At 53.6% G+C, this 14,336-nt stretch overlaps 2 protein-coding genes across 2 annotated transcripts; one reads left to right on the top strand and one right to left on the bottom strand.

Moving 5' to 3' along the window:
- Window positions 1–415: 415 nt before the first annotated feature.
- On the bottom strand, window positions 416–1,420 carry LOC125519791. The gene is made up of 3 exons (XM_048684559.1): window positions 1,143–1,420; window positions 867–1,032; window positions 416–771 (listed from the first exon to the last, which is right to left on the bottom strand). The coding sequence occupies exons 1-3, from the start codon at window positions 1,249–1,251 to the stop codon at window positions 714–716; spliced, it is 333 nt and encodes a 110-aa protein (XP_048540516.1). The 5' UTR covers window positions 1,252–1,420; the 3' UTR covers window positions 416–713.
- Window positions 1,421–1,542: 122 nt separating this feature from the next.
- Window positions 1,543–12,563, top strand: LOC125519789 (zinc finger CCCH domain-containing protein 46). Its single transcript, XM_048684558.1, has 11 exons — window positions 1,543–1,856; window positions 1,990–2,233; window positions 2,348–2,433; window positions 2,524–2,622; window positions 2,716–2,809; window positions 3,210–3,421; window positions 3,611–3,723; window positions 10,896–11,073; window positions 11,458–11,521; window positions 12,034–12,184; window positions 12,276–12,563. Exons 1-10 carry the CDS (start codon window positions 1,813–1,815, stop codon window positions 12,079–12,081), a joined length of 1,182 nt encoding a protein of 393 aa, XP_048540515.1. The 5' UTR covers window positions 1,543–1,812; the 3' UTR covers window positions 12,082–12,184; window positions 12,276–12,563.
- The last annotated feature ends 1,773 nt before the right edge of the window (window positions 12,564–14,336 follow it).

Raw genomic sequence — 14,336 nt, 5'->3', positions numbered from 1 at the left:
CTTGTTTTCCTCAAAAAATATGTTTACGAATGCATTAATTGCAATGCATGCATGCATAAAGTGCATGCATTAGTCAGTTTTCTCTTAATACTTGCATGCAATGATTTAATGCATCTTGAAGTCTGAACATGTAATGGGGAACAACCAAATTGAACCTTATAAAATGGAAAAACTAAAATTTTGAGATACTACAAATGTATGTAGGGAGTAAGCCCTATAAACCGGAAAGGAGGGAGTAGTACTACAATTTATAAGCAAGAAAGGAAACCTAGATTGTTGACAGTTGAACCTAGCTGTTTCAGCAAGTGCGCGGGTCAGAAAGGATTGCAAGTGCAGTGAGTTCAGCAGGTTTGTTTCGACACTGGATCAGTGAGTTCAGCATGGCTGTATATGTTGCAGAATAAAATTCAAGTTATGAGTTGAAGGCATTCATTCATTCATTCATGTTGTATCTCTGTTGCTCATGGTCCTGACAATGCCAAAAATGTATTGCTCTGCCTGCTGTGTCATGTACAGCTATAAGCAAGCGGTAGAAAGTACAGAAATTCCATGGCGATGCTCCCTCCCTCCCTAGTATGATCTCTTCACCGCATGACCGCCGTGGTTCCTTTCGGAATTTCCGTCGTGATTCGCGCGGTTCCTTGTGAGAAATGCAGTCCCGGAATGGCCCTGAATGTGCTTGTCGTTCCTCCTGGGCAAGAGCTTCGCTCGTCTCATGGCCCGTCCTCGCCGTCCTTGATGAGGTTGCAGATGTCCGAGCACTCTGTCAGGCTGCACGGAATTAAGCACGTATGGTTAACTCGTCAGTGGCCTGGCCCCAGCAGTACTAACAGGCAGGCAGGGCGGCTAATTAGTAGAGTAATTACCAGTAGAGGCGGCTGCGGAACTGCCCCTCCTTGAAGACGACGAGGGGCCTCCGGACGTTGATGGGCCCCTCGCCGCCGCGGATGCAGGTGGCCACGCACTTGGAGGTGCACTGCAGCGCCTTGGCCGACTTGGGGTGCTTGATCCTCACCTGCGCCTTGTCGTCCCCTGCATCCCCACCTCCATCATCAGTTAACTGATACCTGTGCTGTGCCTGTGCCTGTGCGCATGCCATCCGTGGTGGCGCTGCTCTCTCCTGCGGATGAACGGGGACGTACCGGAGAGCGTGGGCGGGATGTTGGAGAAGTTCTCCGACTGCGGAGGCGGCGTCGAGAGGATGGCGGCCGCCAGAGCGAACGCCACCACGGCCGGCGCCTGCCCCGCCATCCCCGCGCGGCACAGCGACGGCGGACGAGGACACCAGCGCCGTGGCCGGCCGCGTCTCGTTCGTGGTCTCTGCTCCGCTCCTCTGGTCAGCCACTCAGCCTCGCTGCCCTGTGTGTGGTTAAGGGCGCGCCTTGCCGTTGTTGCCCGTAGTACGGGACGGTGGAAGCCCACCAGCCACCTTTTCTTTTGAGGGTTAGCCCACCAGCCACCTGAGAGGAAAACGCGGAAGGGGACACGGCCCACGTCGCATGGGCCTAGCCCTGCGTCCCGCGGCCCAGCGATTACCGCCCGTTGGTTGGCTCTGCGCCGCTCTTGCGCCGACCGGACTCCGCGCCCGCCGCGGCTTCTCCCCGAATCCCACCGACTGACAGCCAAGGACTGCCCCGCCGCCTCGCGCCGCGTCGCGTCCACGCTACGCTGATCCGTTGGCAGAGTGAAGTAGGCCGTTTCTGGCGGCGGGGAAGGGGGTCCTTCGGAGCAACAGCGAGCCCCCCACCCTAAACCCTAGGCACGACTCGCGCCGGCCAAGCGCCGTCCCCGGGTCGCCCCCCTTCGGCGGCGATGAACCGGCGGCCGGAGCTCTGCAGGAACTACCAGCGCGGCAGGTACCCCGATCCGTCCCCGCTCTAATTCCGCTGCGGCCACCGATTCCGATTGGTTGGTTGCCCTTGCCCTGACCCCGCCGCGCGCGCGCGCCGTGGATTTGTATGTAATGCTGGTTCTGGATGCTGCGCGCAGCTGCAAGTACGGGGCGCAGTGCAGGTTCGTGCACGCCAACTCCAACCAACAGCAGCAGCAGCAGCAGCCGCAGGCGAAGCCCAACCCCTTCGGGTTCGGCGCCGGGGGCAGGCAGCAGCCGCCGCCGCAGCCGTTCGGTGCGCAGTCCCAGCAGTTTCAGCAGCAGCAGCAGAAGCCCAATCCGTTCGGGTTCGGAGTGCAAGGCGGCGCCGCCCAGCAGCGGAACGATCCTGGCCCGGCAAAGGTTAGTATACTGTAATGGGGAAGAGATCTTACTCTGTATGACATTTTCATCAATTGCAAAATTATGTGGTCTATATGGATAGATGCATGTGTGACTAGTGAATTGTTGTGTCAGCCTTTTCAAAATAAGTGGGTGAGGGATCCCTCAGCGGCGCCGACGAAGCAAGCGGAGGCGCAGCCAGCACCGCAGGCGGCCCACACGTGAGTCTCAATGCCATGATGCTATAATACTTTTGATCTTGCTTGACTTGGTTATGGGCGAGTCACTAACGTTGCAAGTTCTTCTCCCAGATCCTGTGCAGACCCTGAGTCCTGCAGGCAACAGATATCTGATGACTTCAAGAATGAGGCTCCCCTGTGGAAGCTTACTTGTTATGCTCATCTCAGAAGGTAAATCGCACCTTATGCTGAATTCCGCTTCAACAGCTGCCCTAGGCTATGCAGATGTTTATGTACATAATATTTGGTTTTGTTGGCACACAGTGGTCCTTGTGACATTACGGGGGATATTAGCTATGAGGAGCTGAGAGCTAAAGCATACGAAGAGGGCAAACAAGGGAAGCCTATGCAGTCAATAGTAAGCTTACTGGCAGTACCACCCGTTCTTTTTCATGGTATTTTTTGGCACTTGAAGTATGTGGTCAAACATTACTGCAACTACATTGTTCTGACCTCGCATGTACTAGCACAATGCTATGTAACACATTTTTTTTATGGAACTATATGTACCATGTGTTCCTGCATTCATGCTTTATCATTGTTGGTAGAGTCATAGAGATATGTGGAAACTTTCCTTGTGGACATGGTCTATGCCCGTGAAAATGTTCCAACATAAAGACTTCTAAGTGTGGGTTTAACCACACACACACAAAAAAAAAAACAGATAAACCTTTGTAGATTGATCATTGTAAAGTTGGTTAATTGTTTCCGAAATTTCTTAAGAACAAACTATCACTCCTTAATTTTTCTTTCTTCAGGTTGAAGGAGAAAGAAATCTACAAAATGCAAAGTTGACAGAGTTCACTAATTTGCTGAACAAGGCACGTGCAACACCAAGCTTTCCTACTGCAGGCTCCTTCCCAGAAGTGAAAAATAACTCAACCTTTGGGAGTTCTCAAACTAATGGACCACCTGTGTTTAGTAGTTTCAATCAACTTGGAGCAGCAACAAATTTTGGATCTGGGCCAAGGTAATACTCTGATTATGGTCTTGAATAAACTGTTGATTCTGTTACTCTGTTAGTAGTCGGCGCTTTCAAGAATACTCGGTTACCATAAATTGTTATGAACATGACTGGTCATTTTTCTTCCCATCAATATGGGTGATCATGTTTATTGTGTTCTTGTGTTTATAATCTGAACTAATGTATCTTATGCAGAACTGCCGCACCAGGAGTTCCAATGAATACCATTTTCGGTCAGCCTACACAGTCTACTCCATCGTTTGGTGCCCCTGCTTTTGGCAGTACTGGAATGAGATTTGGAGTTCCAGGTATATGTCTTAGTTGATCTTTGCAACCGTAGTTGTAGTTTTTGGGTCTTAAGTTGAAACTAGCTTCATGATCGTATTGTATGTAGAAGAACTAATGAATAGAGCAATTGAAATTATGGTCTAATATGCGCTGGGCCTAGAAATTTTACTTCTTTTTTCTCCACAAATTGTGTTAACTGTCATGAATGTTTTTATCTGTTCACCACATGCAAATGGGTATAGCGAAATGATAAAGATGAAAGGCCTGTTGAATGAAAATGCAAAGAGAATATTTGCATTTCCCCTTTTGATGTACAATGTCAAATTTTGTTTTATTTTACTCTTCGGATATTCTTTCATGTCAACATTGTGCTCAAACCTAAATTGATTGCATATCTGCATGACTACACCATCAAGAATGGTTCTGTTATGACCGGCCAGGTCTATGGCCGCAGGGGGCCCAGTGGGCAGGCTTAGGCCTCAAGTTATCTTAGTTTTATTTTCAGATTATGGTTATATATACAAGTTGTAAGACTATTTCAAGAATTAAGCAATAAGACTATTCTATTGCCCGGCTCCCAGAGGAGCCGGAACCCTAACCCTAGCCGCCTCCTTCCTGCGCCGCCGCCGCCCAACCGCAAGGACGGCGCCTCGCCGCCGGCCGCCGCGCTCCAGCCCTCGCCCAACTTCCTCCTTCCCCTACACCCTACGCCCTAGGCAGGGCAGAACCCTAGCTCCTAACACCTTGGTATCAGCCAGCTCAGGTTCGACTATGTCGTCCTCACCACCCTCGCCGTCGCTGCCTCTGACCACCACCACCGCCGCCGCTCCAACAACCACCACCGCTGCCGCGCCATCGCCACTCGCCACGGGGCCGCTGGCCTTTCCATCGGCGCCGCTGGAACTCATCTCCGGCGCGCCCACCGGCCAGCCGATGGCCCCCGTCACCGCTACGCCGCCATCCCCTTCAACCTTACCGGCCCACTACACCCCGGAGGCCATGGCGGGTGTCCTCAACGACTTGGTCGTCGCGGTCCAGGGCATCCGGCTCTTCCTGGCCAGCCCGTACGGGCCGCCCCCGCCGCTCCCGCCCCCTGTGCCCTCCGCCCCCCCGGCTCTTCCGTGGTACTCGGTGCCCGCAGCACTCGCCGGGGGCTACCCGGCGCTCCAGCCGCCGGCCGCCCCAGCGCCGGCCTGGCCGCAATGGCCCGCACCAGCGCCCGCGGCGCCACCCGCGTCGGCCGCGCCCGCCCCCGCCCCGTGGCCGGTCTGGCCCGCGCCGGCTCCCTCCGCGCCAGCTGCACCGGCTCCCACGCCGTCCCCGCCACCCAGCGCCGGCCTGAGTCAGGCCCCTCCAGGGGGGCTCCCGATCCAGCAGGTGTGGTTCCCACTGTCGCCCTCTCCGATTCCGGCATGGTTCACCGGAACGTCGCCACCGCCGGTCTACACGGAGGCCGGTGAATCGTCGGTGTCCACGCTGCAGTACGACGCGCCGCCCTCCGCCCTCCGCATCGTCGAACCGGTCGGCACTGGCGCATCGACCCGGACACCACCTCGCTTCGCCCGGATCGACTTCGCCACGTATGATGGCTCGGAGGACCCCCTTAACTGGTTAAACCAGTGTGACCAGTTCTTCCGGGGGCAGCGCACACCTGCATCCGAGCGCACTTGGCTCGCTTCATACCACCTCCGGGGTGCAGCCCAGACGTGGTACTACGCCCTCGAGCAGGACGAGGGCGGTATGCCTCCCTGGGATCGTTTCCGCGAGCTGTGCCTCCTTTGCTTTGGACCACCACGGCGCGGCAGCCGCTTGTCCGAGCTGGGCCGCCTACCCTTCACCTCCACGGTCCAGGATTTCGCCGACCGTTTCCAGGCTCTGGCATGTCACGCACCAGGGGTGACAGCACTACAGCGAGCTGAGCTCTTCATCGGCGGCCTTCCCGACCACATCTGCGTGGACGTCGAGATGAAGGGGCCCCAGGACCTACAGACGGCCGTATACTACGCTCGGGCGTTCGAGGAGCGTGCCCAGGCCTTGACACGGCCAGCAGCAACTCGGGGGAGCCGACTGCCTCCACGGCCCCCGCCGCCCGCGCCAGCACCTTCAGCCGCCTCGCCGGCGACCACCCCGGCCGCGACGCGGCCCTTCCGGCGCCTTTCGCAGGCAGAGCAGCTCGAGCGCCGCCTCCTGGGGCTGTGCTTTAACTGTGATGCACCCTATGCCCCGGGCCATGTCTGCCCGCGCCTCTTCTACTTGGAGACGGTCGACGAGACGGAGGATGATACCCCCGATGATGGACTCGGCGACCCAACCGCCGTCGAGGTCGCGCCGGCACCCGCGCCCGCGCCGGCTACGGCCCTTGTCGTCTCCCTTCATGCGTTGGCCGGCATCCGTAATGAGCGGACTATGCTTATACCGGTCACGATCCGTGGCGAGACTCTGGGGGCTCTCTTGGAGACGGGTTCTACACATAACTTCCTACCTAAGGCTACTATGCGGCGCCTTGAGCTACAGCCGACAGGCGGGGAGCAGCTGCGGGTCACCGTCGCTAATGGCGACCGCCTCCGCTGCCATGGGCTCGCTCGGGACGTACCCATTACTATCGGCGACGAGCACATCACCATCACTTGTGCCGGCATCGACTTGGGCTGCTTCGACTTCATCCTCGGCGTCGACTTTTTGCGGACTCTCGGACCCATCCTTTGGGACTTCGACGCCCTGACGATGACCTTTTGGCGCCTCGGCCGTTGCATCCGGTGGGAGGGCGTTGGAGGCGCCCCGGCGTCGCCCTCGCTCCAGCTGGCCGCGGCCACCACTGAGGCTGAGCATCCGCTGTTGGATAACCTCCTGCAGCAGCACAGTGATCTCTTTGCGGAACCCCAGGGCCTTCCGCCGGCCCAGGTCTACGACCGCCGTATTCATCTCCTGCCGGGCTCGGCGCCGGTGGCAGTACGGCCCTACCGGTACCCCCAGCTGCAGAAGGACGAGTTGGAGCGGCAGTGTGCACTCATGCTTGCCGCGGGCATTATCCGGATTTCCACATCACCATTCACAACGCCGGTCCTCCTCGTTCGCAAGTCGGACAGCACGTGGCGTTTCTGCATCGACTACTGCGCCCTTAATGCTCTCACACTTAAGGATAAGTTCCCTGTCCCGGTGGTCGATGAACTCCTGGATGAACTATATGGGGCACGCTTCTTCACCAAACCGGACCTCCGGTCGGGGTATCATCAGGTGCGCATGCATTCAGATGACATCGCCAAGACGGCGTTTCGGACTCATCACGGCCACTTCGAGTTCTTGGTGATGCCCTTTGGCCTCTCCAACGCCCCAGCGACATTTCAGGCCTTGATGAACGATGTCCTCCGGCCCTACTTACGTCGGTTCGTTCTCCTTTTCTTTGATGACATTCTTATCTACAGCGCCTCTTGGGCAGAGCACCTCCAGCATGTGGCCATCGTCTTCAACGAGCTTCGGGCGCATCATCTTCATCTTAAGCGCTCGAAGTGCTCGTTCGGGACGCCTTCGGTCGCTTACCTCGGCCACGTCATCTCGGCTGAGGGAGTGGCCATGGACGCAGACAAGGTGGCGGCCGTCGCCGCTTGGCCGATTCCACAGTCTCCGCGGGCTCTTCGCGGGTTTCTTGGCCTCACGGGGTACTACCGGAAGTTCATCCGGGAATTTGGCCTCATCGCGGCCCCACTCACGCGTCTCCTCCGTCGTGACGCCTTCTCTTGGGATGAGGAGGCCACTTCAGCATTCGAGGCCCTCAAGGGGGCCCTCACGACGGGACCCGTACTGCAGATGCCGGATTTCGACCTCCCCTTCACCGTCGACTGCGACGCCTCCGGTGCGGGGTTCGGTGCGGTCCTGCATCAGGGCGATGGACCCCTTGCTTTCTTCAGCCGTCCCTTTGCCGCGCGCCATCTTAAGCTGGCGGAGTATGAGCGTGAGCTCATTGGGCTGGTGCAGGCAGTATGCCATTGGCGGCCCTATCTTTGGGGTCGTTCCTTCCGGATCCACACAGACCATTACAGCCTCAAGTTCATGCTGGATCAGAGGCTCTCGACGGTACCCCAGCACCAGTGGATCAGTAAACTCTTTGGCTTTGACTTCACCGTCGATAGTCGTGGCCATGGGCAGCCTGGCCCGGTCGGCCCGACCCGACCCGGCCCAAAAAAGCCTGACCCGGCCCGGCCCGACCTTGTCCATGGGCCGGGCTCGGGCCTAGGTTTTGAGCCCGAAGCCCGGGCCGGGCCGGGCCCGGGCCCGTCAATTTCGCCATTTAAGGAAGAGGCTCGGCCCGTGGCCCGAGGCCTGATGGGCTTTTAGTGTGATGGGCCGGGCTTGGGCCCGATTTTTAGGCCCAACGGCCGGGCCGGGCCGGGCTCGGGCCTGGGTTTTTTGCGTCGGGCTTTGGTTGGCCCGGCCCGAAGCCCGGCCCGGCCCGAGGAATGGCCAGGTATAACCGTCGAGTACAGGCCGGGTCGTATTAACATCGTCGCCGACGCCCTGTCTCGGCGTGACGCCGATGTGGACGACGGTACGACGTAGGGGGCGGCCTTCTGCATCCTCACCGGGCCCTCTTTCGCCCTCTACGCCGACATCCGACGGGCGACCGCTGCCGCGGCCGACTCCCTCCTCCTGCAGCAGCAGCTGGCGGCGGGAGAGCTGGAGGAGTCGTGGCACCTTGCCGATGGCCTGCTTCTCCATGGGCGCCGAGTCTTCGTTCCGGCGCACGACGATCTTCGCCAGCAGGTGCTGCGCCTCGCCCACTCGGCGGGCCATGAGGGCGTGCAGAAGACGCTCCATCGTCTCCGCGCCGACTTCTACATTCCCGGTGATCGTGCCCTGGTCCGTGACTGGGTACGGTCTTGTGTGACGTGCCAGCGCAACAAAACGGAGACTCTACGCCCGGCTGGCATGCTTCAGCCCTTGGAGGTCCCGTCTCAGGTTTGGGCGGACATCTCCATGGACTTCATCGAGGGCCTTCCCAAGGTGGGCGGCAAGTCCGTCATTCTCACGGTGGTCGACCGCTTCTCGAAGTATGCTCATTTCATCGCGCTTGGCCATCCCTATTCAGCGGCATCTGTCGCACGGGCCTTCTTCGATGGCATTGTCCGTCTCCATTGGTTTCCTTCTTCGATCGTCAGTGATTGGGACCCCGTGTTTACGGGACACGTGTGGCGCGACTTTTCCGGCTGGCGGGCATGAAGCTACGCCTGAGCACCGCCTTCCACCCTCAGACGGACGGCCAGTCTGAGATAGTTAACAAGGTGATTGCCATGTATTTGCGTTGTGTTACAGGTGATCGCCCTTGCGCATGGGTGGACTGGCTCTCGTGGGCGGAGTACTGCTACAACACCTCTTATCACTCCGCCCTCCGTGCTACGCCCTTTGAGGTGGTGTATGGCCGGCCACCCCAGCCGATCCTTCCGGTTGATCCGGCCTTGGCACGGACCGAGGCAGCCGTGGCTCTTCTGAGGAGCCGTGATGAGATGCTAGCGAAGGTCCAGCAACGGCTCCTACAGGCCCAGCAGTTAGCCAAACATTACTATGATGGCCACCATCGCGAGGCGGAGTTCGCGGTGGGTGATTGGGTCTGGCTGCGTCTACTTCACCGCTCTACGCAGTCCTTGGACCCACGCGCGAGGAAGAAGCTCGGTCCTCGCTATGCCGGTCCCTTTGCTATCCTGGAACGCATTGGGAAAGTGGTTTACCGTCTTCAGCTTCTGGCAGGCGCGCGGATCCATGATGTCTTCCATGTCGGGCTGCTCAAGCCATTCCGCGGTGAGCCACCCGCGGCACCGCCGACACTTCCACCGATCATGGACGGGCGCCTACTTCCTGAGCCAGAGAAGGCGTTGAAGGCTCAGCTGCGCCGAGGCTCCTGGTACGTTTTGATTCAGTGGACCGGACTACCAGAGGAGGACGCTCCTTGGGAGCAGCACGAGGAGTTCCGCCAGCACTACCCCGACTTTCAGCTCGAGGACGAGCTGTTTGCGCAGGCGGGGAGAGATGTTATGACCGGCCAGGTCTGTGGCCGCAGGGGGCCCACTGGGCAGGCTTAGGCCTCAAGTTATCTTAGTTTTATTTCCAGATTATGGTTATATATACAAGTTGTAAGACTTTCGAGAATTAAGCAATAAGACTACTCCCTCCTTCCATCTATATAGGGCCTAATGCGTTTTTCGAGGCTAACTTTGACCAAATGTTAGAGCAACAATATATGACATGCAACTTACACAAAGCATGTCGTCAAATTCGTATGTGAAAGGAGATTTCAATGATATAATTTTCACATTAAGCATGTCATGTACTATTAATCTTGTCAATAGTCAAAGGCTGTCTTGAAAAACGCATTAGGTCCTATATAAATGGAAGGAGGGAGTATTCTATTGCCCGGCTCCCAGAGGAGCCGGAACCCTAACCCTAGCCGCCTCCTTCCTGCGCCGCCGCCGCCCAACCGCAAGGACGGCGCCTCGCCGCCGGCCGCCGCGCTCCAGCCCTCGCCCAACTCCCTCCTTCCCCTACACCCTACGCCCTAGGCAGGGCAGAACCCTAGCTCCTAACAGATTCCATACGATATGTTGCCCCAGATGAATAATAAAAATTAACCAACAGTCTGAAATCTGATTACTTTTAACTGTTTGAGTCTATCCTGTCTCCAGATGCTGTCCATCTTTTCTGATTTCTGACCATTAAATAATTTGGCACATATTGGTAAATGAATGCTATAAAATCATTTTTGGCAAGTTCCACAAGGCTGTTTCCATCTTGTGTATGTGCACCATGAGGAACCAGGAATGGCATCTTAATGTACATTTTCGTTGTGCTGGTGTATGATGATTTTTTTTAACAATGATGCAAACGATTAAATTTCACAATATTGTTATAATTGTTATTCCATAGCAGGAAGTTCTACTGTTGCATGAAAGAAGGCGGTGCATTTGGCATTCATCAAGTGAAACTATGACCAGTGCACAGAGATATGCATTAGCACAAATACATTGCACCTGTCCAAAAGTTCATTCTTTGCCTTGCATGTATTCAACAATCTTGTTTGAAATAGATCCTGTTATTTTCACCCTCTTATGGTTATAAACATTTGCTTATATCCCTTCTTTAGGAGATCTGCAGAAATTATTGTGCTTGGGTGCCTTTTTAACTTTTTCAAAACTTGCATATGCAGTTGGGAGCCAGACATCAAAGCAATCATTTGGGAGTTACCAAGGCTCGAGCATGTCCAGCAACAGCAATTTTCAGAACTCTACTTCGTCTGGCCATCACAGAGACATTGATAAGCAGTCAGTGGAGTTACTTAATGGGATGACACCTCGTACAAGTGCCATGGACCAGGCACCTGTTGAGTAAGTTCCTTCATAATTCTAATTTATATATGTACTCTGGGCAAGAACCATAACCCATTAATAAGAAATAATTGAACGCAGATTCTTAGATTATGCGGTGAAGGTGTTCACTGTATTACTTCCTTTAATATTCTTAGTAGAAATATTATTAGTACAAGTTTCAATTAATAATTGTACTACTTTCTTTGCTATAAAATTATGCTCCTTGGTAAGACACAGTTTTAGGAGAATATCAAAAATCAATTAAACCTGGCTGTTTAACCATATTATAATATATTTTGTTACTTTGTTGTTTTTGACTTATGAATTTATAAAACATCTATCTGTAACAGAGTGAAGTTTCACTACTTGTGCTTACCCTTGCCTTATGCTTTTATTGAACAGAGCCAGTAAAAACGAAAAGCAGGATGATAGCATTTGGCTGAAGGAAAAATGGGAAATTGGACAGGTGTGGCTACTTTCCTTGTATACCTCTATGGTTTTATTTCTTAAGAATGTTCGGCCACAAACAATTGTTTTTCCTGGTGGCTTCTCTTCACCATTTCGGCAAGATCACGCGACTTCTTAACTCACACACAAGCTATGGCATGCGTGCTTAGCTAATCTCCAAGTTATCTCCAGCATCTAAAGTGGTGACACACACACACATGATTTTGCTGCTTCTTTTTGAAGGCATAATAGTTTAGTTATTAGGAATTTACGCCTTGACGTCTTATCTGTTTACTTACAGTACAGTAGGTTCTGCTCTAGCAACTATATGGAGCACATATAAAATTTTCGTGTCTGGATAATTAGACATTCCTGGTGGGAGTCTGGAAAAACAGTGGAACTTCTGCTAGGAGATATACTAAATTCTTCCTCGTTCTATATGAAAACTGTGTAGCATAAATGTTACTGCTGAGCTAGTTTTTTATGTTATCAAGTTTGCGGCATTTGATTTGCACGAAGCTCCTTTTTCAGATACCGCTGGATGAACCGCCAGCGAGGCATGTTAGCCATGTATTTTAAGAAGTAGAGGAATTTTGCATTGTGGAGGCATGATCCAGTCAGTGCCCTTTAAGTGGTCTCTTTCTATGTAGTTGAGGTGGCATCAAAGTCGTCTCCTCATGAGGTATATATATCGACTATTTTGATCCTTGTCTCCTTGAAGAAATTCTCATCTGCCGTTTGTCACCGCATATTGATTTTCTGCTATGTTTCAGCTTGGTGATGATACGGCGAAGCAAGCTGGAGAGTGTACAACAATGTAGATGAAGGCAGGTCGATTCGATGCGGTGCTGGCACCACTTACTTTTGCTTTGCCCCCGTCTACAGAAGGAAACCAGAGGTAGAAACTATAGAAAGCAAACAGTTGAGCAGTCTCAGCTGCATGCAGTACATCATGTGTTTTTTACATGCCTTATTCATGAAGTGATATGCGGAGGAACCAAAGTAATCCGGAACTGATTCTAGCCGAACAAAAAAGAAAAAGAGTGAGAAGTAAACCAACACTAATCGCGCCGTGAAATCAAAAGACCGCGTGAAGGTCTTCACACTTAACGGATGTTGGATAGTAGCACCTGTTTCGAAACTCAATGCGCTTGTGTAACTGGATGACAATCCAGCAGCAACTGGATAACAGCATCTCCAATAGCTTGTCTATATGGATGTCTATACTCGTTTTTCAAGACGTGGGCCCAAAACAGATGTCCAACAGCTTGGTCGTTCAAATATACACATCCTCTAAATCGATATTGACAATGTCCACGTCTGGACATTGTGAAGGCGTCGTCTAAACTTAACTGTAGTCATGATTTCTTCCTCTTCCCAGCGATTACTCACCTGTTATGGTCCCTATATATAAACGTTCTGATGCAAAACTGGACGTGTATATAAGAGAATCTTTTTAGACCATTGTCTATATACATATATAGACATCCGAATATACACGTACCATTGAAGATGCTCTAACAAACATAATCTTCCTACTTCCTAGCATGAGTTTTCGCAAGTTGCTCTTCCGCCTGTTGCCAAGTTCGAAGAAACGTGATCATGCGAGGCCATGTTCAGATTAGTACAGCCACTTTTCTGCGGTTGCCCTGTGCTGGTGCCGTGCAAGGCCGAGAAAGGTCGGCAGGAGCGACGCGACGCCACGTCCACGCGTGGCCGGCCTCGTCCTCACTCCTCACTCACCTACCACGGGCCTCCGCCATTACTCGCCGCCTAGCTACTGCTACTGCTGCGCGGGCGGGCGGCATCCTTGCATGCTCCATCCAGTGCAGCTTTGGAAGCGCATGTTGCTTTCATTTCGCGGAGTTTTAGGCCGACACAGACGCAGACAAGCTCCGCTGTAACGAATTATTGGGGCTGCTCCTCCTCCGCCGTTGCCGCCCAAAACGTGCTAGCTAGACTGGGGCAGCAGCTGCGCGTGTCACTCCTCCTTAGTCTTTTTAGCATAAATGGAAGGGAAAGTGCGCGAAGCAAGAAACACGGGACACATGCATGTGCGTGTGGAAGGAGCTCGTGGTAACATCCACCGTTATGACCCTTCCTTTTGGCCGCTGCCACGTTGCCCGATCAAGTCGAGGAAAAGGCGCGCCAAGGGTCTCTGGTGGTACTACTACGCTGCAAAAGATGCGCACGACGACGTGATCATTATCACTAGCGAAGAGGAAAAGCTCGTTCCCTCGGAAAACACAAGGAGGACGAACGCGCTCGTCGCAAAAAAGAAGAAAAGGAGGAGGGATCGAGAGAAATCAAGAAACAAGCAAAGCATCATCTTTGGCGGCACGTAAAAATACGCTTTCTCCGTGTGATGCAGCAGCGACGCCATGCTCATGTGATGTGAGTGTGCATGCTCGTTTACAGTTGGACGGGAAGGTTGGGCCATGGCAAGCGGGGCCAAGGATCGAGCTTCGTGTCCACGTACGTACGTACGTACGTACTACGTGTGCATGCTACGATTGGGCCATGATCAACCTCTTGTAGCAGTAGCAGCATCATTCCCATGGCCCGTCGACATGATCCATTGCAATGCATTGCATTGATGGCTTTGCCACGATCCAATGATGCCAAGTGAACTGGACCAGGACCGACGAGTTAATGATGGGATAATCGACCGATTCGTCTGTCTGCTATATCACCACACGCATTAAAGGTTTTTTTTTTGTGTGTGTGTCTCAAAAATAACAATAAAGTAAAGCCTTTTTTTGTTCAAGATAACCACACACGTTTTTCTCTCTCTCGTAGAATTTGAGTCTTTGAGAAATCCTCTAGCGTAGGCC

This window comes from Triticum urartu, chromosome 7, assembly GCF_003073215.2.
Source record: "Triticum urartu cultivar G1812 chromosome 7, Tu2.1, whole genome shotgun sequence".
Taxonomy (NCBI): Eukaryota; Viridiplantae; Streptophyta; class Magnoliopsida; order Poales; family Poaceae; genus Triticum; species Triticum urartu.
Note: the sequence above shows the minus strand (reverse complement) of the source record. Positions and strands in the feature narration are given on the sequence as shown.

Coding starts and splice junctions, on each gene's coding strand:
- LOC125519791 (XM_048684559.1), bottom strand. CDS start 1,251: ATGGCGGGGCAGGCGCCGGCCGTGGTGGCGTTCGCTCTGGCGGCCGCC. Junction 1,033..1,142: donor CATCCCGCCCACGCTCTCCG/GTACGTCCCCGT, acceptor GTGGGGATGCAG/GGGACGACAAGGCGCAGGTG. Junction 772..866: donor TTCCGCAGCCGCCTCTACTG/GTAATTACTCTA, acceptor AATTCCGTGCAG/CCTGACAGAGTGCTCGGACA.
- LOC125519789 (XM_048684558.1), top strand. CDS start 1,813: ATGAACCGGCGGCCGGAGCTCTGCAGGAACTACCAGCGCGGCAG. Junction 2,434..2,523: donor GCACCGCAGGCGGCCCACAC/GTGAGTCTCAAT, acceptor TTCTTCTCCCAG/ATCCTGTGCAGACCCTGAGT. Junction 11,522..12,033: donor AAAAATGGGAAATTGGACAG/GTGTGGCTACTT, acceptor CTCCTTTTTCAG/ATACCGCTGGATGAACCGCC.